We start from the raw sequence: 26,307 nt of genomic DNA, 5'->3' as shown, positions 1-26,307 counted from the left end.
ATCTCCCAGATTATTGCCCCTCAGCCTGGACACAGAGATACAAACACAGGGAATACGGTTTAACAACACAATACACATTGACATGTATATACAGGAGCCCTTCACGTGGGGAGCAAGTCCCAAGGCGCTGGGACCAGGGTCAGACACACACAAACACATGTGCCCACACATCACAGTCTGTCTCTCTCTCTCTGTGATTCTCTCTGTCTCTCCCTCAAACCAATAACTACGTTTGACAATATATTCTCTTTCACCGTCTTTCACTCTCTCTCTCTCTCTCTCTCGCTCTCTGTGTCTTCTTCTATGACTTTCACTTTGTCTCAGTCTCTCTCTATATATATATTTCTTTCTCTGCCTCTCCCACAAAACGCAGTTACTACACGTTATAGCATACTCTCTCACACAGTCTCTCTGTTTCTCTCAGTCTGTCTCTCTCTCTCACACACATCATCGTTTCCTCTCTTGCTCAGTCTCTCTCTCTCTCTCTCTTTCTCACTGTCTCAGTCTCTATCTCTGTCCTTCAGTCTCTCTCTCACTCTGTCTCTGAGTCACTTTCTCTCTCAGTCTCTCTCTCTCTGAGTCTCTTTCATTGTTTTTCCTGCAGTTTCTGCAAATCTCTCTCTCTCAGTCACTCTATATCTGTTTCCCCCACAACACACACATTCGCTACCCTTTAAAATATATTTTCTCTTAATTTCTTTCGCTCTCTCTCAGTCTCTCTCCCTCTCTCTATATATATATTATATATGTGTCTATCAGTGTTTCTTTCTGTCCCTCTCTCAATCTCTCTCTCTCTCTCACGCTTTCTCTCTCTGTCAGTCAATCTCTTTCAGTCACTGTCTCTGTCTCTCCTACAAAACATACAGTCACTACACTATATATTCTCTCTCTGTTTCTGTCTCACTCACTCTTTCAGTCTCTCTCTCTTTCTCTCCCTCAATATCTCTCTCAGTCGCTCTCTATGTCTATGTCTCTCCCTCCCACTCTCTCGCAGTCTCTCTCTCACTCACTCCCTCTCAGTCTCTCTCCTCTCTCTCTCTCTCTCTCTCTCTCTCATTCTCGCCCTTAAGTCTCTTTCTCTGTCTCTCTCTCTCTCTCTCTCTTTCATCGTCTCTCTCTCTGCCTCTGCCTCAGTATCTCTCTCTCTCTCTCTCTCTCTCTCTCTCAGTCTCTCAGCCTCTATCGCTTAGTCTCTCTCTCTTTCTAAGTCTCTCTCTCTATTTGTCTCTCAGATTCTCTCTCACTCTATCTCTGTCTTTCAGTCTCTCTCTCTTTCCAAGTCTCTCTCTCTCTCTCTCTCTCTCTCTCTCTGTATCTCTGACTCTGTCTCACTCTATCCCTATCTCTGTCTTTCAGACTATTTTTCTCTATCGAGGTCTCTAAGTATCTCTTTCTATCTCTCTCTCACAGTCTCTCTCACTCTGTGTCTCTGAGTCACTTTCTCTCTCATTCTCTCTCTGTCTGATTCTCTCCCACTCTCACAGCCACACACTCTCTCTCTACTTCACTCACTCACTCAGTTTGTCTATCTCACTCTCCCTTTTCCAGTCTCTCACACTCTCACAGTCTCTCTCTCAGTCACTCGCTCTCTTAGTCTCTCTCTCCGTCTCTCTCTGTCTTTCAGTGTCTCTCTCTCGCTCCTCGTCTCTTCGTCTCTCTCTAGTGACTCTCTTCTCCCTCCTCCTTTCTTTTGGCCCCTCTTCCTCGCTCTCTCTTTCTCTCTTTGTCAGTCTCTCCCACTGAATCTCTCCATTTCTCTCTCTCTCTCTCTGTCTCTTTCTCTCTCTCGCAGTAACAGTCTCTGTCACCCACAAAACACAGTGTCACTACACTTTATAATATCTCTCACAGTCCCTCTTTCTCTACGTTTTTCTTTCTCTCATTCACTTTCTGTCTCTCGCGCTCTATTCTTTCCCTCATTCAGTCATTCGATTTGTCTCTGTCTTTATCTCTGACTCTCGCGCTCTCTCTGTCAGTTTCTCTATCAGTCGCTCTCTCTCTCTCTCTCTCTCTCTCCTCTCTGTCTCAGTCACTTGCTCTGGCTCTCCCACAAGACAGTCACTATTCGTTATAATATATTTTTGTCTCAGTCTCTCTCTGTGTCTCTGTTTGTCTCTCTTACCCTCTCAGTCTCTATCTCTAAGTCTCCCACAAAATATACAGTCACGAAATGTTATAATTTATCCACCCTATTCTCTCTCACTCTGCCTGTCTTTCTCTCAGTCTGTCTCTCTCTCAATCTCTCTCTTACTTTCTTTCTCTCAGTCTCTCTCTGATTCTCTTTCACTCCCTCTTTCTCTCCCTAACTCAGCCTCTCTCTCAGTCTCACTCTCAACGTTTCACCCTAACTCTGTCTTCGTCTCTCACTCTATCTTTGTCTCACTCACTCTCTCTTCACTATCTCTCTCTCATTCTCTCTTTCTCTTTCTGTCGCTTAAACCCTCTCACAAAAAACCCTCTCACACGTTATATTTCTTCTCCCCTAATCTCTCAGTCTCGTTCTCTCTATCTGTCTATCACTATGTCTTTCTCTCACTCAGATTCTCTTCTCTCTCAGTCTCTCTTTCTATCTCTGTATCTTTCCGTCGTTCTCTCTCAGGCCTCCTATATCTCATATTCTCAAGGATTATGGACTCGATCTGCAAATTCTATAACAACCGGATTGTGGCTGACTGTGAGGCAAATAAACACGAGTTGAGCACGGAAACATCCGTAAGGTTTTGCTCTGCCAGGAATCACCCTAGGCCCTCTCGCACAGACGTTTTGGCTGCAAAGATACCAAGAAAACAGTACATCAGGACATGATTTCTCCACTAAAAGAATCCGTCCGAGAGCTAAAGCTGTTTGGGAATATGAATGCAATCATTGACCCGAGAGAATTAAACGTCTCAGGATTAGGGAGGAAGTCCCAACATCATGCATAGCTGAGAAGGACAGGTTGCAGGAGTGCACACACACACACACACACACACATACACACATACAACCCACAAACAGACACGCATGTACACACGCATTCAAAACAAACATACACCGTATGATCAGGGACAGACACACCCGCACATGTGCACTCACGAAAACTGTTTCTGTCCCTCACAATCTCTCTCTTGCTCTTCGTCTCTCTCTCTCTCTTTCAATCTCAATCGCAGCTTCCGTCTCTGTCTCTGAACCTCTCTCTCTCTCTCTGTCTTTCTCTGTCTCTCTCACAGTCTCTCTCTCAGTCTCTCACTCATATTCTGCAGTCAGCATATTTGGTAATATATTCTCTCACACACTCTTCACTCACCGAGTCTCCCACCTTGTCTCTCTCAATCACTCTCTCTCTGTACTGCAATCGCGCTCTCTCAATCTCTCTCTCTCTCTCAGCCTCTCTCTATCTCTCTCATTCTTTCTTTCTCCCAAACTGTCGCTCAGTCAGTCACTCTCTCTCTCTCTCTCTCTCTCAGTCTCTATCAGCCTTTCTCTCAGTCTATCGCTCAATCTGTGTCCCTCACTTTCTGTCTAAGCCTCTCTATCAGTCCCATTCTCTCGCTCTCTCTCTCTATATATATATCAGTGTCTCTCTCTTCACTCTCTCTACCTCTCACACAAATCACAACGTAAGTACACTTTAAAATATAGTTCCACTCCGAGCCTCTCTCAGTCTCTCTTTCTATCAGTATACCTCTCTGGCTCTCTCTCTCTGGCTCTTTTTAACTGTCTGCCTGTCTGTCTCTCACGCAGTCAGTCTCTCTCCTCGTCTCTCTCTCCCATTTTCTCTCTATCTCTCATGGTCTCTCTCCGCATCTCCCACGAAGCAGTTACTACACTTCATAATTTATTTTCTCTGAAAATCTCTCTCTGCTTCTCTTTCTGTTTCTGACCGTCCCTCTCTCTGTATGTCTCCGTATCTGTCAGTCTCTCTCAGTCTCTCTCTCGCTTTAAAAACACAGTCACTACACCATAGAGTATATTTTCTCTGAGTGTTTCTCAGTCTCTGTCTCCCTCACAGTCCCTCTACCTACCTCAGTCTCTCTTTCTCTCTCTCTTTCAATCTCTCTGTCTCCCACGAAACGCAAAGTCACAAAGTCAATATATCATATATTATCTAGCAAAAAGTCTCTTTCTCTCCCTCTCTCTCAGTCTCTCTCTCAGTCTCTCTCTCTCTCTCACACACAATCACACACACACAGCAAGACTTTCCCTCGCTATCTCTTTCTCTCGGGCTCTCTGAGGCTCTCGCTCAGTCTCTCTCTCTCTCTCTCTCTCTCTCTCTCTCTGTCTATCACATTCTCTCTCAGTCTCTCTCAGAATCTCTTTCTCTATCTCTCCCGCAGTTTCTCCCGTTCTCTCTCTCTCGTTATCTCTCTATCGCTCTCAGGCTCTCTCCGTTACTCCAACAAAATACACAGTCAATACACATTAAAATATTTTCTCTCTCAGTCTCTCTCTCAGACACGAGTGGAGTAAGGATACATCCGTAAGGTTTTGCCCTGTCAGGAATCACCCCCAGGCCCTCTCGCTAGCGAGGCGAGGGCTCTAACCACTGAGCTACAGGGCTCAGACTGCAGTGTGTGAGCAGACACAGGCTAACTCAGGGCTAAAGCTGTGTAGACTTTATTCTGGGTGAGGTTTTTGCAGAGGTTTTGACTGTAAAGTTACCAACGGAAAAGTACACCAGAACATGATGTTTTCCACATTTTTTCCATACATGAGCTAAAGCCAGTTGCAAATACAGATGGAATCATTGAACTGAGTGCGTTAAACGTCTCAGGAATAGGGAGGAATCTCCAGCACCATGGGGTGGGGGGGCGGGAACTATTCCCGCTCCGCAACCATTTCCATCATCCCAACTTCACCATCCCCTCACCCTTCCGCTTTCATTCCCTCCCTCACTTCCTCCGCTCTCTTTCCCACTTTCCTCCCTTTTTCTCCATACTTTCTCTCACACACTTCTTCCTCTCTTTCCTTCCACTATATCCTTACTCTCAAACTCTCCATCCTCTCCCTCCCTCCTTCCTCTCCATCCTTCCACTTCCTCCCACTCACTTCCTTCCCTACTTTCTCTACTTGAGCCATGGGGGCACCGATTGTTGGTACGGAAATTAAGCAGCAGCTTCTTTTCTCTCTATAAATCAGTCAAGATGGATTCCAAGCCCAGGATAAACGAACATGTTGTCACTATCTCAGCTCCAGGTAAAGCCTTCCAGCAGCTGTCACCACAATACAGAGATACCCACCCTGGTCTGAATTATAACATCTGCAGTGCTGAGCTCTGAGGATTGGAGCAGTTAAACAAACTGACACGCTGACCCACGTGATGGACTCTATATTAATATAAGTTGTTGTTGATTTATAGAGAGAATATAAACTCTGAACTCAATTATATCAATTGCACGAATAAGCTGTGAGGATTTACACAGATAATCTGCAACAGCAACGATTCCACTGTAGCTGTAGAGCTGAGCTGTGAGGCAGCCAATGTCGCAGTGCAGTCAGATATAGGCTGCAGAATTTTGTTATAATATAAGCCATAATTAAATGTTGTTTCATCAGGGTGTAAATGGAGTGGAGGCTGTGAGGGGCTGAGACCAGCTGTTGTGTTGTTTATAGAGTCAGTACAGACTGGGGGGAGCAGAGTGGACAGGGATTGAATGACTGGGACAGGAGGAGTCACAGAGATGATTCAGGTCACAGCTGATGGCTCTCAACATTCTCAGTAAGGTCTCGGCCTGTGCTCACGAGTCGGGGCTTTAATATTGAGGATCATTTATAGCCAAATTGTGTTGGGAATTCTCCCCCAGTGAGACAGACTGTCTGTATATCAGTATATTCCCCGAGCACTCACACACCTCACTCACTGGCTGATATTCTCCAGGTTTCTGACTGAAACCATCAATAACGACAAACCTGAGCTGTCGGCACTTGTGCAGTGCGGGCACCAGACGCTGGATCCCTTCAGCTCCGATGTTACAGCTGTTGAGATTGAGGTTTTCTATGGTGTCACAGAGCTGTAACACATGAGACAGCACAGCACAGTCCAGAGGGTTCAATGTGAACCCACTAAAGTCCAGTGTCCCCACAGCTCCGAGTGTGACCTGGGCCAGAGTGTTGTTCTGAGACTCAAACAGATAGTACATCATGTTCAGCAGCTTCCGTTTACCACCTTTTCTCCCTGACTGTTTAATCGCCGCCTCAATATTCACCTTCAGCCAGGAGATGGCTTCACAGACTGACGCGTTAGTTAACGGCCCCAGGATCTCCTCCAGCTGCCGGGCTGTGTGTGGCCAGGAGAGACCCACAACAAACCGCAGGAAGATCTCAAAGCGCCAGTCGTTCTTCTTGTGAACCTGGTCCAGCAGTTCAACCAGGTTCCTGCGGACGGGAGTCAGGTACTGAGCGAGAGCAGCCACAAACTCCTGGATGATGAGATGAGGGAATGTGTACACAACTTGTCTCCCACCATCATCCTTCTCCAGAATCTCCATCATAAACCCTGAGATGAAGGTTGAGGGTTCAAGCTGATGGTGAGAGAAATGGTCATCATCGAACACAATGGTCCTGTTACAGACCCCCTCATAGGCCATCTCCCCGGCTCTCAGCATCACCTCCCGAGGGCTCTCACTCTCTCGGGGATGGTTCTTCAGGATGTTGTAAATGTAACTGGAGTACAGCTGTGTGATGGTTTTGGGGGGAGGCTGTTTGTCTTCTGGATGTTTGAAGATTGGCTCCAATGTGCAGCAGAGGATCCAACAGTAGGAAGGGTTGAAGCACATGGTGTACAGGATGTCATTCTCCTTCACATATCTCAGCACTTCAGCTGCAATCTTCTCATCTGGAAAGAAGCGTCTGATGTAATCTTCCCTTCCCTCAGCGAAGAATCCCAGGATTTCAGCCCAGCAGTTGGTGGGGATGTGATCCAAAGACTCCAGTGCAGTTGGGCGGCTTGTGATCAGCACTGAACAGCCTTTCAGTACTTCCTGATGTACCAGAGAGCGCACAATGTCAGCCACGGGACAGAGGCTTTCAGCCCCGGGCAGCTGACCCGAGGGACTGGGTTTCTGTCACTGTCTGTGAACTCAATCCTGTCCTTGAACTCGTCCAAACCATCAAACACAAACAGCAAATGTTCCGGCTTCTCCCAGATCTTGTCCAGAACATCCTGAAGATAAGGATATGATTCCAGGACCATGGTTTTCAGGCTGGTTTCCCCTTTTATCACGTTCAGGTCACGGAATTTGAAATGAAAGACAAAGTGGATCTGGGGATAGATCTTCCCTGTGGCCCAGCGATACAGAATGTTCTGCACCATGGTGGTTTTCCCAATCCCTGCTATTCCACTCAGGATGGTTGTCCCTAAAGGAGTTCCGAACAGCTCCTCCGGTTGTATTTTCTTCAGCTCCTTCCTGACATTCTTCTCTTGCCACTCCTCATGTTCTCTGCCTCTCGCCACCAATTCATGCTCCACCAGCCTCCGCTCACGGAGAGATGAAGTGACTATTAATTCTGTGTAACGTTCAGACAGCAGAAATGTCTTGGTTTTCTCCCGTCCTCGCAGGGTGTTTACTGACAGCTTCTCATTCTGGGAACGGAGGGTTTCTTTGTGCTGTTTCTGAACATCTTAAAATTGAACATCAGATCCCATCAGCATCGCCGCATATTTATTACCATAACCCAGTGAAACACGTGCACACCTTCCTTTTGATACATGCATGCACACTCTTACATACATACACACACACATACATTTTATGCGCAAAACACGGCAGTAAATTCTTCACAGTAGTTTCCTAGAAATGGCTGTGGATTGAGTTACCAAATTATTATTATCTGTTTTTGAAGGGACTATTAACCCCGGAAAGCAATCCGCCAATTGACTGCCAAGTGATTTCACTTATTTCTGGGTAAACAGACGCATGTGGACTAAGGAAACTTGCCCAACGTTTCACCCCGACTGTGAATCAAACCCAGGTCCGCTGGCTTCTCCATGAGAATGTACAATACTGAAACGTATTATCCACCCAACACTTCACAGTGTTTATATTATACACAATTCGCTCCAGTCTATATACCCATCAACGGTCACCTCTGGACCGTCTACTTCTTTCTTTGTCATTTACACATAGAGTATTTACTATGTTAAATTGTAGAATAGCTTTCTTCAATTTAAACAACAACAAGATTACATTTGCATAGTGCATTTCACAGAGTACAGCATTTCAGACCAGAGCCTTCTCAAAGCCATTTTAAGCATATCAAAGCCGATATGTCTCACAGAATTAAAATAAATTAAATGCAGTTGCCTTCGTTTGAAATGTTTACAGTGTATCACGATGGCCTGAATTGTTTCCCATCCTCCTGCGGATCCACTTACTCCAGTTCCCCAGTTGATGGATTTCCAGATCCATGGTCTGACTTTCAAATAGCTTCATGTTCTCAGCTCTGCCGAGCTCTGCCACATGCACCAGCTCTATTCTGCTGCTCATGCCCACCCCTCGTCTTCCCACTGGTTCTATGTTCCCTCCTTCCACCGTCTTTCACATGCGAGTGTCGCCCTTTGGAATTCTCCCAATAATTCCTGCTTTCTTGGGTAATGTTTCCACCATTTCACAGCAGTGCTTGGGTCAAGTTCGTCAAGTTCCCTCCCTCTCCTCCCTACTTAGTTTCCAAATTGTCTTGGTTACAGCTTTTGGACTTTCATCCTTGGAGAAACATGTTTTATTAAAAACAAAATATTTTCATATTTAATATCAATTTAATATTGTTGCTCTAAAGGACTTTATCCTCCAGTTCACTTACGTGTAAGTTCTTCAGCCAACTTCTCTTCACACCAGCAACGAAATATCTCAGTGGGAAGCCTGTTACCTGAAGATGTTTAATATACGTTAGTAGTGAAACGAGCCTGACAGGAGATAAGCCTTTAACTTGGAGTGCTATTAATGTCAGTATGGAAGACTTTCCACTTCCATGTGTCGGGGGATGCCACCTAACTCTATCGCTTTAGCCTCTACACTGGACTGCAGTACCATGATTTGACCAACTGCCATCAGATATCAAGATCCGATTCAGCTCTCACGTTCTCCAGTTAAATGTCATCAAGACGCAGCTCTCCTCGATGGGCTCCCGTCAGCAGCTCCTGCTGAGTGTACTTGCAGGAAGCAAACTCCACATTATGCAAAGAGTGTGAGTCTGGATTAATCTGCTTACTCCCCAACCCGCTGCCTCCCCTCGACTGGCTCTGGCCTCCTAATTGCCCCCGTTGCCTCTGTTCAACCATTGGTGGCCGTGCTTTCAGCCACTAAAACCTGAAGTTCTGGAGGTTTCTTCCTCTATCCCTACGCCTCGCCCCCTCCTTCCTTACCTCCAGCTCGTGCCTAAAGACCTTATTTTTCGACAGCGCCGGTGGTCACCCCCGGCTCAGTGCGGTGCTCTGCCACTGCTAAGCCCTCTGGGAAGCTAACCTGCGTGAGTTGGCGCTATACAAATGTATGTTGTTGTTGTCCCTCGCTTGGCTTTGCCTCACATCAGCAATTTTGCCCATCTCTAACATGACCCACTGGTCCTGAGGCATTCATTCGTGCCATCAGCACGTTACGGCCCATTTACACCCACACCTTGCCCCCTGATCCCCCAAAACTCTCTTCACTGCACAAGCTGTGGACTGTTCCCAACTGTGCAGCCCCCACTCTCTCCAACACCAGCCTCTGAGCCTATGTCCTCCATTATTGACTCCACTGACTCCCCATCCACCAGTGGATTTCAAGATTCCGATATTCTCAATCTTTCCATCCCTCCACGTCCTTCATATCCCTCCAAGCCCCCAATCTCTGCTCTTTCAAGTCCTGAATGAAAGTCTTCCTCTTTGACTGTACTTATCGTCATCCATCCAATTGAATTCGCTGCATGAATGTCAACTGTCATTGTGTGTAAAACAGTATTTCAGTGAGCCAGTAGTGAATTAGTGGAACAGGTTCCTTGGGGAGATGGTTGAAGCAGGAAATGTTGATGCTTTCAAACACAGATGAGATAGTTTTCTTTCAAGGAAATACGCAAGTTTGGAATATATGTGCATGTTACCACCAGGAAGGTGGAAGGTGAACCTGATGGACACTCCGTCTTTCTTTGTGTAGCAATTCTTATGTTCTTATCAAGGCAACCGATGGTTGATTCCTTGACTGGTATCTCTCAACGGCTTGCTACCATCTCCTTACTAACGTTGGTCACAGTGTCAGTCTCAATGGTGCCTTGTCTGACCCACTCCTATACTTTATTGCCAATTTCATGCTACCGATAATTGTTAGTGCCAGGCTCTAAACCAGACATTTGCTCAGATCGGATTGACCTCATACGACTTATACTCTGGTAGAACAACCCCATCTCCCCGCAAACCAAAGCTACTAGTCTGAAAGTACTGCGTTTCTAGCAGCTTGTATCAAAATGTGTCAAAATCCTACACCCACACCAGCCCCATTCGTAAAAATAACTTCCGCCATTTATGGTGTCTTACCCTTTTCCTGGATCTCTCTTACGATTCCCTTCAGCTGTGGTTTATTGTCCTCCATTTTCACAAAAGCTTCCCACATCTCTCTCTGCAGCTGGCTTGGTGCTCCAGTCACTAAATCCAGAAGATATCTCGATGCTTCCTGTCTCTGATTCTTGTTTACCAGCTGCCTGATGTGCTAGGAAAACAGAAACAAAAGTGTTAAACTACACTCACGCTGCTATGATGTGAACGGCTTTATTCAGTTGTCTGGTTTTCGAGTCAGGACTCTCTCAATCTGCCCAATTTGTCATTCTTCTGCTGTATATCAGCCGGGCTTATTTAGTAGGATTCTTGCCTCTGAATCTGAAACTTGTGCGTTCAAGAATCATGTCTGGTCATTGAACTCACAATGTAGATTGTCGCTCCAGTGCAAGGCTGAGGATGTGCTGCAAACTCTGGAAGGTGTCCTCCAGAATAAACGGTACACCGAGGCCACGTTCAACTGTTTAGGTGAACGTGACATATTTGGGGGGTTTAACCGAGTGTCTGACACATGTGTAAACCCTTCCCCATTGCTTAGGAATCTCCAGACCAAGCTGAAAAATCTATGCTTCCCACCTACACATCGAAACCACAGAGTAGATTGTTGGAATGGAATATGCTCTCTCTCTCTCCCTCCCTGGAGGAAAGCATCCTGTTTACCTAATTCTGGAAAGCATTAGACACAGGTTGGCAAGTTTCAAGGCTGGGGAGAGCCCAGAGTGAGCACAATTGGGGTAACTGCTGGAGTCTAAAACCACACAGATTTTCATTGATAGCATTATCTGTCAAATTTTCTCGCTGCTTGTCCAGCTTAGATCACCCGATCCGTTAGTTAGGGCTTTGGCTGCAATGATAGCAGGAGCTGAGAGGGAGTTTCCCTACCCCATTAACTTATCTGCCTTCCAGGTTCTGTGGATAAATCAGGCTGTGCTGTAATCAGCAGTGAATGCCCAGAAATACACCTGAACCCCCTGACTCAGGAACCGGAATAAAGACTGTCACAGACGGTGGAGGAGATTCGCACATTCCGTTCCCAAACACGTCAACTTGGGACCAAGCCAGCTCCAAAGACACCGCATTTACCTCCCACCCTCCTAAGCAGCGGGATAGTCACCAGCTGGTCATTCAACATTCCACAGCTGCGGGTTCGATCCTCACTAAGTTGATGGTGGATACCAGGATCTTCCTGAGTGCTTTCCGGCGGGCAACACACAGCAGCATGAAATCGTGAGAATATTGCCACCTTCTTCCTGTCCGCAGCTCCGACACACATCCCTTCCCATTGATAGATGGTTCCACCAATTGTAGGTGTGCAGTTTAAGGAGCAGTTCCTTTGTCTCTGAGGTAATACAGGATTCTAAGCACTGAATGTATGAACATATGTTCACAAATTCGGACTCCAGGTAACACCTTCCAGCAGCTGTCGCCCCAAGGCTCAGAATGTCCTCATCAGCTGTGCTATCTGGCGAGTTTCTGCCTTTAATTATCAACGCTCCTCACAGAAGGACCTGAATTAAGTAGCTGGTGTTCAGTTACCCTGCTGCACAACATTGGATTTGGACCTTGAGATCATCAAGTTGGCTGCAGTATCCTGTAAAACTCCTCCCATGGCACAATTTAACAAGAACGCGGTGTTTCCTCTGGTAAGGAAGCCAACAGTTCCTCTAATACAATTGGTTAATCACACCATGGTTGTTTGTGGGCATTGCTATACACAAACTACCTTCTATGTTTATCTACAGAACACACAGCCACTGCAACTCATAGTATATTGTGAAGGGCATTTGAAGGTACAATAACAAATGTAACCATTATTATATTTGCAAGGTACAAATCTGGTGTTAATGTTTCATAGCCCTTTTAGTTAACCTCTATATGCACGTCACTTACTCAATGCTTTATACGGTGGGTTTGATTTAAGGATTAGCTTAGCAGCGGTTATCTTTGCTGGTTCAGGTCAGCATTCTCATTCGATTCTTATTTTCTTGGGAAGATGTTCACTCCTCTCAGATAATGAGCAATCATACCCTTAAGCACAGATGTAAGAACAATGGACACAGAAAGAAAAGGCTACAGCTTCAGACACCTGCCTATCTCAAGGCTGAGAAACACGAATGTCGGAGAAGGATGGAAAAGAAAATGTTGCCCATCTGTCTTTCTCCCCATCGTTCTTTTCTGAAGGGAAAGGAGGCCGCTGAGGGTCACTTGCAGCTTGCACAGTGTGATGGCTTGCTCATTGGCAAGGGGAGGTGCAGTTAGAAACTATTATAAAAAGATGTAAGCATGAAATCGTTGAGTAGAAGTGGGAGTTGACGCTTCTCCTTCGCAGTTAGACGGGGTAATATGGATTTAATGTATCTATTGTCTAGGTTGGAGCTTTTGTGATATACTTAGTAATCGTTGGATTATCACACAATCGTATTAGTCGTCTCCAGCTGAATCTCTTACATATTAGCGCTGTTCCTTCATTAATTGGATAGCTTAGTTATACAAATAATAATCCTCCTATTTGATATTACAGTTAATCACATAATTGAAACACTGCAATGCACTTCACAGAAACGATTATAAAATGTTTAAGTTTCATGTGCTAATTGTGCATATTTTCAGCAAATGTAGGCAAATGTAAAATGACAAATTGTTTTTGTGTCACATTCTAGCTCCGGGTCTGGTAAAATGATTATTGAGGACACTTGACTGTAGAGTTGAAATAAATTTCCTTCGATCAATGTAACTTGAGACCGAGCTGTGAACTTTCACCAAGAAGACAAGTTAATTTTAATGTTGCTCAACCTACCACGAACTCTCTGAGTTTCAGTAATTTCTCCAGCGCCGATGTCAAGTCCTCCAACAGGTCGTCCATCGCCACCTCCAGCCTCTGCCTGTAGAACCAGGTCACCAGGTGAAGCTCAGTGTTGCTGTAACTTTTCAGAATCCCACTGTTTGTAGTTTTATCGCCATCTGACAAAAATAAGGTACATGTGAAGGTCAGTTAGAGCAATGGAGATCATTACTACATTTAGTGAGGAAGAAGTCTGTGGGGAAGGAGGCCTGAATGCAAATCAAAGCACCATAGAGCGGAAGGCAGGGAAGCGGGATAGGAGCAGAATAGTAACGTTGGTGTCAGAGGGGACGCAATAATTAAGGGGATCGAGAGTATCCTCTGCTGTCTGGATCGAGAGCCCAGGAGGGTGTTGTCTGCCCGGTTCCAGGGTCAGGGATATTACAATGCAGCTGGAAAGAAACGTTGAAGGGGAGTGGACAAGATCAGTTGTCGATAATCACGCGGGAACCAATAAAGATGGAAAGAGGACGAAGGTTGTTCTGCTAAGGTGTATCAAGAGCTGGGATTAAGATAAATATGCAGGATAATCTCCGGATTGCCACAAGCCACGTGCTAATCGGTAGAGATCAACGGATCAGGGAAATGAAAGCGTAGTGTGAAACGCAGGGGTTCCTTTTCATGGGACATTGGCACCAGTATTGATAAAAGAATGAGCTGTGCTGCTGGGAAGGGCTGCACCTCAACTGGGCTGCGACTAAGGTTCCAGCGAAAAGGATAAATAGGACTGAAGAAAAAGCTTGAAACCAGTAAAAGTGTGTGGTGGATGGGGGGTAGTGGGAGTGGGGGGGAACTGTGGGGGAAACAACAACCAAAACATAAAGCAAAGTGAGGATAAGAGCAACGGTCAGAATACATATAATGATAAAGTCGCAAATACTACAGAAAGAAACAAGCTAATAGGAAGTTATCACAACAATGTGCAACACGTCAATAAGTGTGAGAAGAACTTCGTCAGGGCGTATAGGCATGCCGCAGCAGTTACGAAATAAGAGTTATTTCTCCAAATTCACGTAGCATAAGAAATAAAATAAGTGAGTTACAAGCACAAAAGCAGCTTGAAGGCTATGATATATTAGCCGTTGTTAAATGCTGGGCAGGAGTCGAAGCTAAATATTCCAGGCTATAATATCTTTAGAAGACAGGGATATTGGGAAATGAGGAGGTGTAGCAATATTGATTAAATACCCATTACAGCAGTGGAAAGAAAATATCAGTCAGGTCAATGAGGTATGGAGAGAGAAAGCGGGCAGTGAGGTTGATCAGGGCTATGGGGAGAAAGTATGGGAGTGGGATTAATTTGGAAAAGTTCTTTTCAAAGAGCCGACACAGGCACGATGGGCCGAATGGCCTCCTTCTGTGCTTTATAATTCTATGATTCCATGATCAAGCTCAATGGGATAAGAACTAAATTGACCACAGTAAACTGTGCTGAAATGTTATTGGGGAAACCTGCAAACAAACAATGAGAAGTATTCAAGAAAAGTATTTGATACAATACAGGACAAGTACATAGCCCTAAAATGCAAAAGCTCAACTCTGTAGTTGAGCAACCATGGTGCACAAAAGAGGTTAGAGACTGTATCAAACTAAAAGAAACGGCTTACTCAAATGCAGGAAAAAGTGGGAATGCAGAGGACTGGGAGAACTACAAAAGGCAACAAAAGTTATAGAAAGAAAGCAATAAGAGGAGCAATAAGAGACTATGAAAATAAACTTGCAATGGATATTAAAGCTAATAGTAAAAGCTTTCATAACTATAATTAAGCGAAAGAGTTTGAGTGGTCAAGTTTAATGTGGGCTCGTTAAAGATGGATTTAGGTGAGACTCTAATGGAAAATAATGAAATGGCTTGTTAAATAAATAATTCTCTACTGGATTTACAGTTGAAAGGATGAGGACAAAATTGCAGCCATACAGGACAACCTAAACATAAGTCAAAGTGAAATGCTTAATAACATTACGATAAATAAATATGGTAATGGAGAAAACAATGAGATTCAAGATGGACAAATCTCCAGGACCTGATAATTTCCACCCAGTATCCTAAAGGAAATAGGAGAGGAAATTGCAGTTGCATTCGTCATAATTTTCCAAAAATCACGAGATTCGCGAATTATGCCCTTAGATTGGAACATTGTGAATGTCACCCGTTTATTTAAGAAGGGAGCGAGGGAGTAAGCAGGAAACTAAAGATCTGTCAGCTTAACGTCAGTTGTAGGAAAAATAAACCCTAACCGATCATCAGGGACAGAATGTTTGAACACTTGGACAGCTATAAGCTAGTCAAAGAGAGTCACCGTGGGTTTGTGCAGGGCAGGTCATCTCTGAGTAATCTGAACAAATCTTTTCAGGTAGTCTCCAATATGTTGGATGAGAGAGTGTCTACGGATTTTGTTTATATGGACTTTCAGAAGGTATTTTATAAGGTTTCGCACAAAAGATTATTAATTGAAAAACGAAGCGCGTGGAGTTCGAGGTAACCTATTGATGTGGCTCAGTAATTGGTTGGGAGGCAGGGAGCGTAGGGATAAAGCTGACGTTCACTGATGGGCGGGACGTGACAAGTGGTGTCCCCCAGGGGTCTGTAATGGGACCTCGGCTATTCACCATATATACACCATATGTAGAGCTATTCACCATATCCACACAATATATAGAGCTATTCACCATATATACACCATATATACAGCTATTCACCTATACACTAGAGGAGCTTTATATCCACACAATATATGGAGCTATTCACCATATGTACAGCTATTCACTGTATATACACTATATATGCAGCTATTCACCTATACGATGGTAAAGGCGCTCTATAAAGTTATTTGTATGTTGTTGTATGCACACATATAATGTTTAAATGACTTGGAAGAAGGAAAAGAAAATGTTGTTTCCGCGATGGCAGACGACAATAAGCTAGGAGGCTCAGTAAGTTGTGGAGATGAGAGTAGGAAGTTACAAAGGAATTAGTAGATTAAGGAGCAGAGAAAATTGTGGCAGATGGAGTTCAATGTCCGGAAGTCTTAGATCATCCGCTATGGACCTAAAAAAGCAGAATATTTTCTAAATGGGGACAAATTAAAAACTGTGGAGGAGCAAAGAGATTTAGGTGTCCATATCCACAAATGACCAAAAACTAGTTCCCAGGTGTAAAAAGTAATCAAAAAGGTGAATGGAATGTTGGCTTTATCTCAGGCGCCTGGAATACAAAGGAGAAGAAATAATGCCTCAGCTGTATAGAGCGTTAGTTACACCCCACCTGGAGACCTCGTTCAGTTTGGGGCTCTACACCTCGGGAAAGGTATATTAACGTAAAGTAACATGTAGGAGCAGGAGGAGGCCATTCGGCCCTTCGAGCCTGCCCCGCCATTCAATCATGGCTGATCTTCTAATCTAACTCCAGCTAATAACCTAACACTGCCTTATCCCCATATCCCTTAATTCCTTTTGCAATAAGAAATATATGTAACTCAGTCTTGAATATCTTGAAGGAATTGGCCCTGGAGGGGGTGCAGTACAGGTTCACCACAATGTTACCAGGCCTAAAAGGGTTAAGTTACGAGGAAAGACTGCTTAAACTTGGATTGTATTCCCTTGAGTTCAGAAGCTTGAGGGGTGATTTGATTGATTTATTTAAGATGATAAAGGGATTTCATCGGGTGGATACAGAGAATGTCTGGTGGTGGAATCGAAAACAAGTGGGTATAGTCATAAAATTAGAAACAGGCCATTTAACAGTGAAATCAGGAAGCATTTTTCACTCAAAGGGTGCTAGAAATATGGAATTCTCTCCCCCCTAAAAGGCTGTAGGTATCGGATCCATCCACACTTTCAACAGTAAGGTTATTGTTATTGAGTAAGCCTTATTAAGGCTATTAAGGGATATCAGGAGAAAGCGGAAAATTTAAATTGAAAGAAAGAGTTCAGCGACAGATCAGCTATGATCTAACTAAATGATAGAACAGGCTCAAAGGGCTTTTTGGTCTACTCCTGTTCTTTTTATATTCTATGTTCCAAATGAGCGTCTATTTGATGAAATATAAAATAATTCATATGGGGACAAAAAATCCAGGAATATTAATTGAATGAAGGAAAATAATATGTATGGAAAATGTAAAAGATCTGGGTTCTGATTGACAATACAGTTAAGCTCTCCCAACAATGCTGTGAGACAGCGAGTAAAGCAAACCAGATGTTGGGTATATCGAAAGAACAATAATAATAATAATAATAATAATCCTTGCATTTGATATAGCGCTTTTCAGGTCGGGAGGACGTCCCAAAGCGCTTCACAGAACACACTATAAAGTGAATTGACTGTATATTTGTGGGCGAACGCGGCAGCTAATTGCGCACAGCAATGTCCCACAAACAGTCGTAGATTGAAAATGACCAATTTTGTTATTGTTTTTGTTTTGGAGGGATTATTATTAGGCGTGTGGAGTAAGGAAACTTGCCCAAGGTTTCACCCTGACCTGCCTGGAATTGAACTCAGGTCTCTCACTTGCAAAGCGAGTGCTCTAATCACTGAGCTACAGGACTCCACGATTTATACTACCCATTGGCCTTTGGCTCACATGGTACTTGACACATCTACACTGGATCTCATTGATGAGCCATACAGGCTGGTCAAGATTCATTGGACATGTTTGCTCCAAGGTAGTTTAAACACAGAGACATGCTGATTTAGACGAATACAGAAATTCTCAAACATTCTGGATTCATTTTAGATACAGAAGTAATCTTGACATAGATTAATTTCCAGATTTACATGTAAGATATTCTCAGAAATTCTCAGGCTTGAGTCATAGAATTATACAGCACAGAAGGATGCCATCGCCATCATGTCTGTGCTGGCTCTTTGAAAAGAGCTATCCAATTCAATCCCACTGCCCCGCTCTCTACCTATAGCCCTGCCCAAATAATCCTCCCCAAATAATTATCTACTTCTCTCTTAAATGTTGATATCGAATCATATATGATCTATCAGCTTGTGGGTGAATCATTGTGATCTTATTCACAAGATAAGCATTTCTTGAACTTCCTACTGCTGCTGAGAGATAATCTTTCACTGTGGAATGTGTGATCAGAAGGCATTTCTAATTTGGCCACAAAACCATACACACTCATTGCTGGTTTTCAGACTCACAATAGATAGTATTGCTTGGCACTGGGAGGAGTGAACATTAAATAATAACAATTCCAAGAAGTAAACCACTCATTCAAATTCAATAAAGATTTCACCACCACATCAATCTCATCATCTAAACTTCCAGGATCATTTTCATTTCCAAGATCATGTCTTTCCTTTCTTCAAATCTTTCTTCGTTTTACCACAATAACAGGCCAAAATAGTGAGGTAATCCTGCCACTGTATAAAAACAACAAAATGATGTTTATACCGCGCCTTGCACGTTGGGAGGACTTTCCAAGGCACTGGACAGTCAGAGGTCGGGACCCAAGCATGGGGGAGGGGTGCGGTACGGGTGAGGGAAGGCAAGGAGGTGGGAGGGTGACGGAAGTTACAATCGAAGAGAAGAGTCTTGAGACCGGCTTTGAAGGAGTCAAGGGAGGAAGCAAGGCGAAGGGTCTGTGGGATGGATTTCCAGATTATGGCGACAGAGAGGCTGAAAGCTCTGCCACCGATGATTTGGGGTGTCGGGCTGGAGACATGGAGCAGGCCGGAGCTCGCCGAATGGAGGGAGCGGCCAGGTTGGTAGGTAGTCAGCGGAGAGGTAGGAGGGGATAAGGCCATGCATGGCCTTGAAATTGAGGACGAGACAATACATCATTGGTGAGACTACACTTAGAGTACTGTGTATATTTCTAGACGTCGTAGTACAAAAAGGATATAGGAGAAATTGAGAAGATACAGAGGAGGCCATCCAAAATTATTGGGGGAATGGAGGGACTGCATTATCATGAGCAACAAAGTAATTTGGGCATGTTCACGCTGGAAAGGGGAAGATTGAGAGGCGACATGATTGCTGTCTTTAAGTTTCTAAAGGCACAAAATAATGTAAATCATAACAGTCTGTTTCAACTTCTCCGGAATGGTGAAACCAGAGCACACGGCCTGCGATTAAATGGGGTTAAATTCCGAATGAATCTATGCAAACACTATTTCAGTGATCTGCATGTGATCTCCAGGAATGTGGAAGGTGAACTCGATGCACCTCGGTCTTTTTCTCGTCTTGCATTTCTTATGTTCCAAGAATGAAGTCACCAAGAGGGGGGGGTGTAGATTTTGAAGAGAAGAGGACCAAGGACAGAGCACTGAGGAACGCTGCCTCACACAGTGTGGGAGCTGGAGGAAAAGCTGCATGTTGATGAGAAGGATCTGGACTGAAAAGCAGGTGAGGTTACATAAATTTTCCCAACTTTTGGCCGCTTACCATCACCTATAGCACCCTCTGTTGGCCGGTTACCAGCGCCGGTAGCGCCCTCTGTTCGCCGGTTACCATCACCGGTAGTGTCCTCTGTTGTCCGGTTACCATCATCTGTAGCGCCCTCTGTTGGCTGGTTACCATCATCTGTAGCGCCCTCTGTTGGCCGGTTACCATCATCTGTAGCGCCCTCTGTTGGCCGATTACCATCATCGGTAGCGCACTCTGGAGGTCGGTTACCATCACCGGTAGCGTCTTCTGGTGGTCGATCTCTTTCCTGTTCCACAGCCCTTGTTGTGGCACAAACTGAGGCCTCACTGCTTTGTCGTGTGCTGCTCTGTACATGGGCTGCTGTACAACAGGAGCCTCCCATCCTGGAACAGAGATCAGCATTAAATGGAACGAGTTACAGATTGTTTATGGGTTACACAGAACTACAGCTAATGTGGGATTTCCTCATGATTTCCTCATGGATTGTGGCGCTTAGAAACACAACCTTCTGACTGAGAGGCCAGTGAACTACCAACATGCATTCAAGCTGTAAAGTGCATAGTTAGGCCAGACCCCAGCGGGGGAATCAACAACTGCCAGAAGTCACCAGTGAAAGAGATGTATATATAGAGAGGAAGATTGTTACAGATCATGAGAATATTTCAATGCACAAAGCGGTCAGGATTTGGATTGCTCTGCGGGAGCAGTGATTGAGGCAGAATTCATATTGGCTTTCAAAAGGGAACTAAATAAATAATTTAAATCTTCAAAGGGAGGCAACGGACGCAAAAAGACTGAAAGAAGGTTCAAAGGAAAGTTAGGGCTGCTAAGGGACCAAAAAGGAAAACTTCCAGTGGAGGCAGAAGGCACGGCTGAGGTACTGAATTAATAATTTTCTTCTGCCTTCACAAAAGAGAGAATGGTGCCAATGTTACAAGGGGAGGAGGTAGAAAAATTGAATAGGTTAAAAGGGAGAGAAGATACTTAAAAGATGGGATGCATCCTAGATTGCTGAGGGAATTTCAGGCGGAAATAGCGGATGCTCTGGTCACAATCTTTTAAAACTCCGTGGATATGGGACTATAGTCAGAGGACTGGAGGGTTGTAAATGTTATAGCCCTAAAAAGAGGAGAGACGGATGAATCTGGTGACTGCAGGCCAGTCAGCCTAACGTCAATGGTGAGGAAGCTTCGAGAGCCCACAATGTCGGACAAAATTATTTTTCAATTGGAAAATCTTTAGCTAATTAATGAAAGTCAACAGATTTGCTCAAGGCAAATCGTGTCTGACAAACTTCATTGAGTTCTTTGATGATATACAACAACAAGATACAACAACAAGATTCCATTTATAGAGCGCCTTTCACGTAGGAACGTAAGGCGCACAGTTGGTCAGAGAGAAATGTAGGTGAGAAAGGAGAAGAGAGGAAATGTCAGGGAAGGGAAGAGAGAGGGAATGTAGGTGAGGAGGAAGGAGAGAGAGAAATGGTCAGGTGAGGAGGAAGGAGGAGGAGGAGGAAAGAGTCGAGAGGGGAGCTGGCCGGTCAAGAGAAAGGGGAGCTTGAAGGGGGAGGGAGGGGGCAGGGGGAGGAGTCGGGGCGGGGCTGAGGGCCCGAAGTAGGGGGGGGGGGGGACGTGGAGCAGACGGAGCAGAGGACGGAGGGAGGGGGGGTAGGGGGAGGGAGGGGAGAGGCCGTGAATGGCCTGTGGAGGATGAGGATCTGAAATCAATCCTTGGGGGATGGGAGCAGTGGAGCGACGAGGTGGTGATGGGAACCTGGTGCGGAAGACACGAGCTGCAGAGTTCTGAATGACCTGCAGGTGGAATGAAGGCGAAAATGAAAACAAGATAGTGTATATCGACTTTCAGAAGGTGTTTGAGAAGGTGCCACACAGTACACCAGTTAACAACATTGAAGCCCATGGGATAGAAAGGAGAATGGCAGATTGGACACCAATTGTCTGGGAGACGGAAAGCAGCGGCTTGTCGTAAATGGTTCCTTTTCACACTGGATACAGTGATGTCCACAGGGGTCGGTATTAGTTCCATTGCTCTGTTTGATATATGTGAATGACTTGTGTATAAAGAGCAACACATTTATCTTTGCAGATGACACGAAACTTGGGAACCTTTTGAACAGTGAGTGGATGATAGCAAATGACAGGAGGAGATAGACAGGCCGGTGAAATGGGCAGACACAAGGCAGATGAAGTTCAAGGGGCAGAAGTATGAGGTGATGCACTTTGGGAGAAAGAATGGGGAGAGGAAATATGCAATACATGGTACAGTTTTAGTGGGGGTTCAGGATCAGAGATTCACAAACGCAAGTTGATGAGCGGTTGAATTCTCAAACAGTTCTCAGACAGCAAATCTCCACTGTGTTGAAAGGGTACATCCCCCAAAAAGTGCATGCACATCCTGTGTGTTGTTAACCTATCCATACTCCTCATAAAGAGAAGCACCACAGAGAGAGGGGTATAAAACCTTATAACTGTGCCCTACAAAGGCTGGCAGGACCCTGGAGTGGGGCAGCCTTAGTCCCTTCAGCAAAGGGGGGAATGCAGAGATGCTTCCCCCACCCACCCACACTCCCTCACCCTCTCCACCCGCCGCCACAAGGGTCTGTTGCTGTCAGAGCATGAAACAGGATAACAAATTTATTTTTTTATATTCTGTTTAAGAAATTGTTTGTTTGAACGGAATGTAAATATATATTCTATCAACAAATAAATATATATTCTGTTTCTAAACTAATAACTGATGATCAGGTCTGGCAGGTTTAATGCTGCTGGAGTCACACACAGTGGGCACTGCCTCCCTACACACAGACACACAAAGCCTGGCACAGGCAGAGCACACAGTGTGGGCACTGCCCTCTCTGCTCCACGGTTGGCCACAGTGAGAAGTCAGAGCATTTTAAGTCAACAGCTAAAGCTGCGGCTTCTTGTTCTGTATTTATCTCATAGTTTGTACAGAAAGACAGGAAACCAGGCGCTGGGGATGTGCAGAGCTGAACTCACAGCCTATTTTTCCTCTCTGCTGCTAACAGTCACAGCACGAGAGAGAGTGCAAAAACAACATAGAAATCAAACACAGCTCCAATAAACCATCAACACACAGCGACAGCTCAAACTGGGGCAGTTTGTCTCACTGACAGTCGGACGGTTGAGAATGTAGATTTGGTGTCAATCTGTTAGTATGAGCTCCAAACCATGTTGCAGTGAGTTCGCTTGTGTCATCAAAATTAGGGCGTTACCCACACAGTCCAGAACTGTAGCTTATATCTTTATTAACAGACAAACAGCAGCGTTTCCGCACTTACACTATTTCCTCTCTGAGCCTCAGTGAGACTCAGTAAGCAGAAACTGACTGGAATACAGAGACAAACTCAGGCAGAGAGAGAGAGCGAGACACATACAGACAAAGAGAGTTTGATAAAGATGCATATTTTTGCACACATAGGGACATATATGGATACACAGAGAGAAACACACACAGGAAGAGAGAGTGTTACACACAGCCACAGAGCAATACCAATACTGACACGCACAGACACAGAGCGATACAAACACCAACACACACACACACAGAGTGATACAAACACAAACTCGCACAGACCAGAGCGAAACAAATACAGACATGCACAGACACAGAGATACAGAGACACACATAGACAGAAATGTACAGACACACAAACAGAGACAGATCCACAGACAAAGACACAGAGAGAGGGAGAGGGATACAGATACACACACGCACAGACAGACGGAGATACAGACAGACAAAAAGAGACAGTATGGATTATTACCCACAGAAAGCAATCCACAAATCAACTAACAATCGGGGTCTAACTTACAGCTTGGAAAGAAGAGGTGTGGGTGTGTGGAGCAAGGAAACTTGCTTAAAGTTTTGCCCTGACCAGAAATCAAACCCAGGTCCTCTCCTTTGGGAGGTGAGAGCTCCTTTGACTGGGCTCTAATCGACAAGCTTTGAACCTCGATTTCAAGATCCTCTCACTTTATTTTCAAATCATTTTGTTCCCTCGCACTTCCCTCCCTGTTCGATGTGCTTAGCCCCGCCACCCCCACTCCACCAACAACTGCCTCCATGTGGCTGGCTCCGGCCTCCTTGTTTCCCCTTGTGCCCTGCGTTACACCTTTGGTGGCCATGTCTTCAGCCACTATAACCCGAAACCCTGGAACGCTCTCCCTCAATCGCTCCGTCTTATATCCTCCCTCCCCTCCTTCACATCCTGTCTGAATAGCTTCCTTTTTGATCGTGCTAATGGTCACCTCCCTCCTCCCTCTCCCGCGAGCTTGGGGTCAGACTCTGCCACTGTCAAGTGCTCCAGGAAGCTCCCACGCATGAAGGGACCTTGCAATATACGTTGTTGTAAGCTACAGAACTCCACAAATCTGCAAATCTAAAGTGATCTGGTGCTGAGGTTGAAGATTAACGAAAATGATGTTGAGGGAATTGATGCCCTGAGCCTACCTTGGTGCTGTCTGTGACCAGATGCTGACGGGGGTGAATTCCTCCTCGTGGCCTCTCTCTCTCTCCCTCTCTCTCTGAGCTGCTGATCTCCTGTTCAGAGCAAAGGAAATGTTCACTTGCTGGTGCTGCCTCAGACACAGTAACTTACGAAGCTGCTGCTGTCTGTCTGTCTGTCTGTCTGTCTGTCTGTCTGCTGGTGACACAGTCTCCTCTCTGAACCCTGGTTGGCTCCAGTTCCTCACAATGTGCTGGAAACATCTGATTGGTTTGGTTAAAGAAGCCCCTTCGGCCCAATTATTACCTTAACAGAACCTGCACTTCCCTTCTTGCCATCACAGTACAGAGGTGTGTGTGTCTCAGACTCCTGACCCCAGCCCCTCCACACACTATTCTTGATGTTGCTGAGCCTCTTAGTAAAGGATCCTGTCCTGTGTCTGTGTGAGAAGTGTCTCCTTGGAGCTGCACTGGGTCCAAGGGAATGTGGGCATCAAGTCATCCCTCTGTGAGTCACAGCACGAGAGTAAAGGGCAAAAACAAGATGTGAATCAAACACAGCTCAAATATACCATCAACACACAGCGACAGCTCAAACTGGCCAAAGCCCCCACCCTCCTCTTGCCCCCGGAATGTAGATTTGTTTAAAAACTGCTTATTTCAACTGTAAAACCGTGTGTGGTGAACCACTTGTGCAAACACTCTCAGGGCGTTACCCACACAGCCCAGACCTGCAGTTTATATCTTTGTTAACGGAGAAATTCCCTCCTCCTGCCCCCATCCCCAGCCCCCTCACTCCTCCTGCCCCCAGCCCCCTCCCTCCCCCTGCCCCCCAGCCCCCGTCCTCCTCCTGCCCCCAGCCCCCACCCTCCTCCTGCCCCCCAGCCCCAGCCCTCCTCCTGCCCCCCAGCTCCAGACCACTCACTCCTCCTGCCCCCCAGCCCTCCTTCCTACTGCACCCCAGCCCCAGCACACTCTCTCCTCCTGCCCCCAAGCCCCCTCCCTCCTCCTGCCCCCAAGCCCACTCCCCCCTCCCGCGCCCCAGCCCCTTCCCTCCTCCTGCCCCACAGCCGCAGGCCACTCGCTCCTCCTGCCCCCAGCCCACTCCCTCCTACTACCCCGAAGCCCACTCCCTCCTCCTGCCCCAGCCCCCTACCTCCTCCTGCCCCAAGGCCCCTTCTGTCCCAGCCCCCTCCTGCCCCCAGCCCCCTCCCTCTTCCTGCCCCAAACCACCTCCATCTTCCTGCCCCCAGCCCCCTCCTGCCCCCAGCCCCCTACTCTTGACCCCAGGATTCTGCTCTTGCCCCCAGCGCCCTCCTCTTGCCCCCAGCACCCTACTCTTGCCCACAGCACCCTCCTCTTGCCCCCAGCAGCCTCCTCTTGCACCCAGCACCCTCCTCTTGCCCCCAGCATCCTGCTCTTGCTCCCTGCACCCTCCGCTTTCCCCCAGCACCCTCCTCTTGCTCCAAGCACACTCCTGACTCTAGCATTCTCCTCTTGCCCCCAGCTCCTTCCCTCCTTATGCCCGCAGCCTCCTCCAGCCCCCTCCACCCTCCCTCCAGCCCCCTCCCTCCTCCAGTCACCAGCACCCTCCCTCCAGCCCCTTCGCTCCCTCCTCCAGCCCCTCCCTCCTCTAGCCCCCTCCCTCCTCCAGCCCCTCCCTCCTCCAGTCCTCCTCTTGCCCCCAGTCCCCTCCCACCCTCCTCTTGCCCCCTCCCTCCTCTTACCCCCAGTTCCCTCCTTCCACTTGCCCCCAGCTCCCTCCCTCCTCTTGCCCCCAGCCCCCTCCTTCCACTTGCCCCCAGCCCGCTCCCTCTTCTTGTCCTCTTGCTCTAGACCACTGAGGCCTGGTAAAGTGTGGTGTGTGACAGTGCCTCCCCATCAACACACACACACATAGATACACATACAGACACACAAAGACATATACACGTACACACACACGCAAATATAAACACACAACGAGCGAAATGCGCACAAACACACAGATAGACACTCACACACAGACAGTCATTTACACACACAGAGACATTCACACACAGAGATATACACACACAGAAACATATACACAGAGAGAATTACACCGAAAA

General features: G+C 46.1%; 1 protein-coding gene across 1 annotated transcript; it reads right to left on the bottom strand.

Moving 5' to 3' along the window:
• On the bottom strand, positions 1-24,627 carry LOC103171646 (NACHT, LRR and PYD domains-containing protein 3-like; the record flags this gene model as incomplete). Its single annotated transcript, XM_042345571.1, has 9 exons — positions 24,525-24,627; positions 24,224-24,313; positions 19,748-20,112; positions 13,302-13,465; positions 10,487-10,658; positions 8,779-8,844; positions 7,059-7,599; positions 5,890-7,002; positions 1-25 (listed from the first exon to the last, which is right to left on the bottom strand). Coding segments are annotated over exons 1-9 (2,568 nt in total), but the record flags the coding sequence as incomplete, so codon positions are not given.
• Positions 24,628-26,307: the final 1,680 nt, after the last annotated feature.

Source organism: Callorhinchus milii, unplaced genomic scaffold, assembly GCF_018977255.1.
Source record: "Callorhinchus milii isolate IMCB2004 unplaced genomic scaffold, IMCB_Cmil_1.0 Scaffold61, whole genome shotgun sequence".
Taxonomy (NCBI): Eukaryota; Metazoa; Chordata; class Chondrichthyes; order Chimaeriformes; family Callorhinchidae; genus Callorhinchus; species Callorhinchus milii.
The sequence above is the reverse complement of the archived record's forward strand: the minus strand, read 5'-3'. Positions and strand labels throughout refer to the sequence as shown.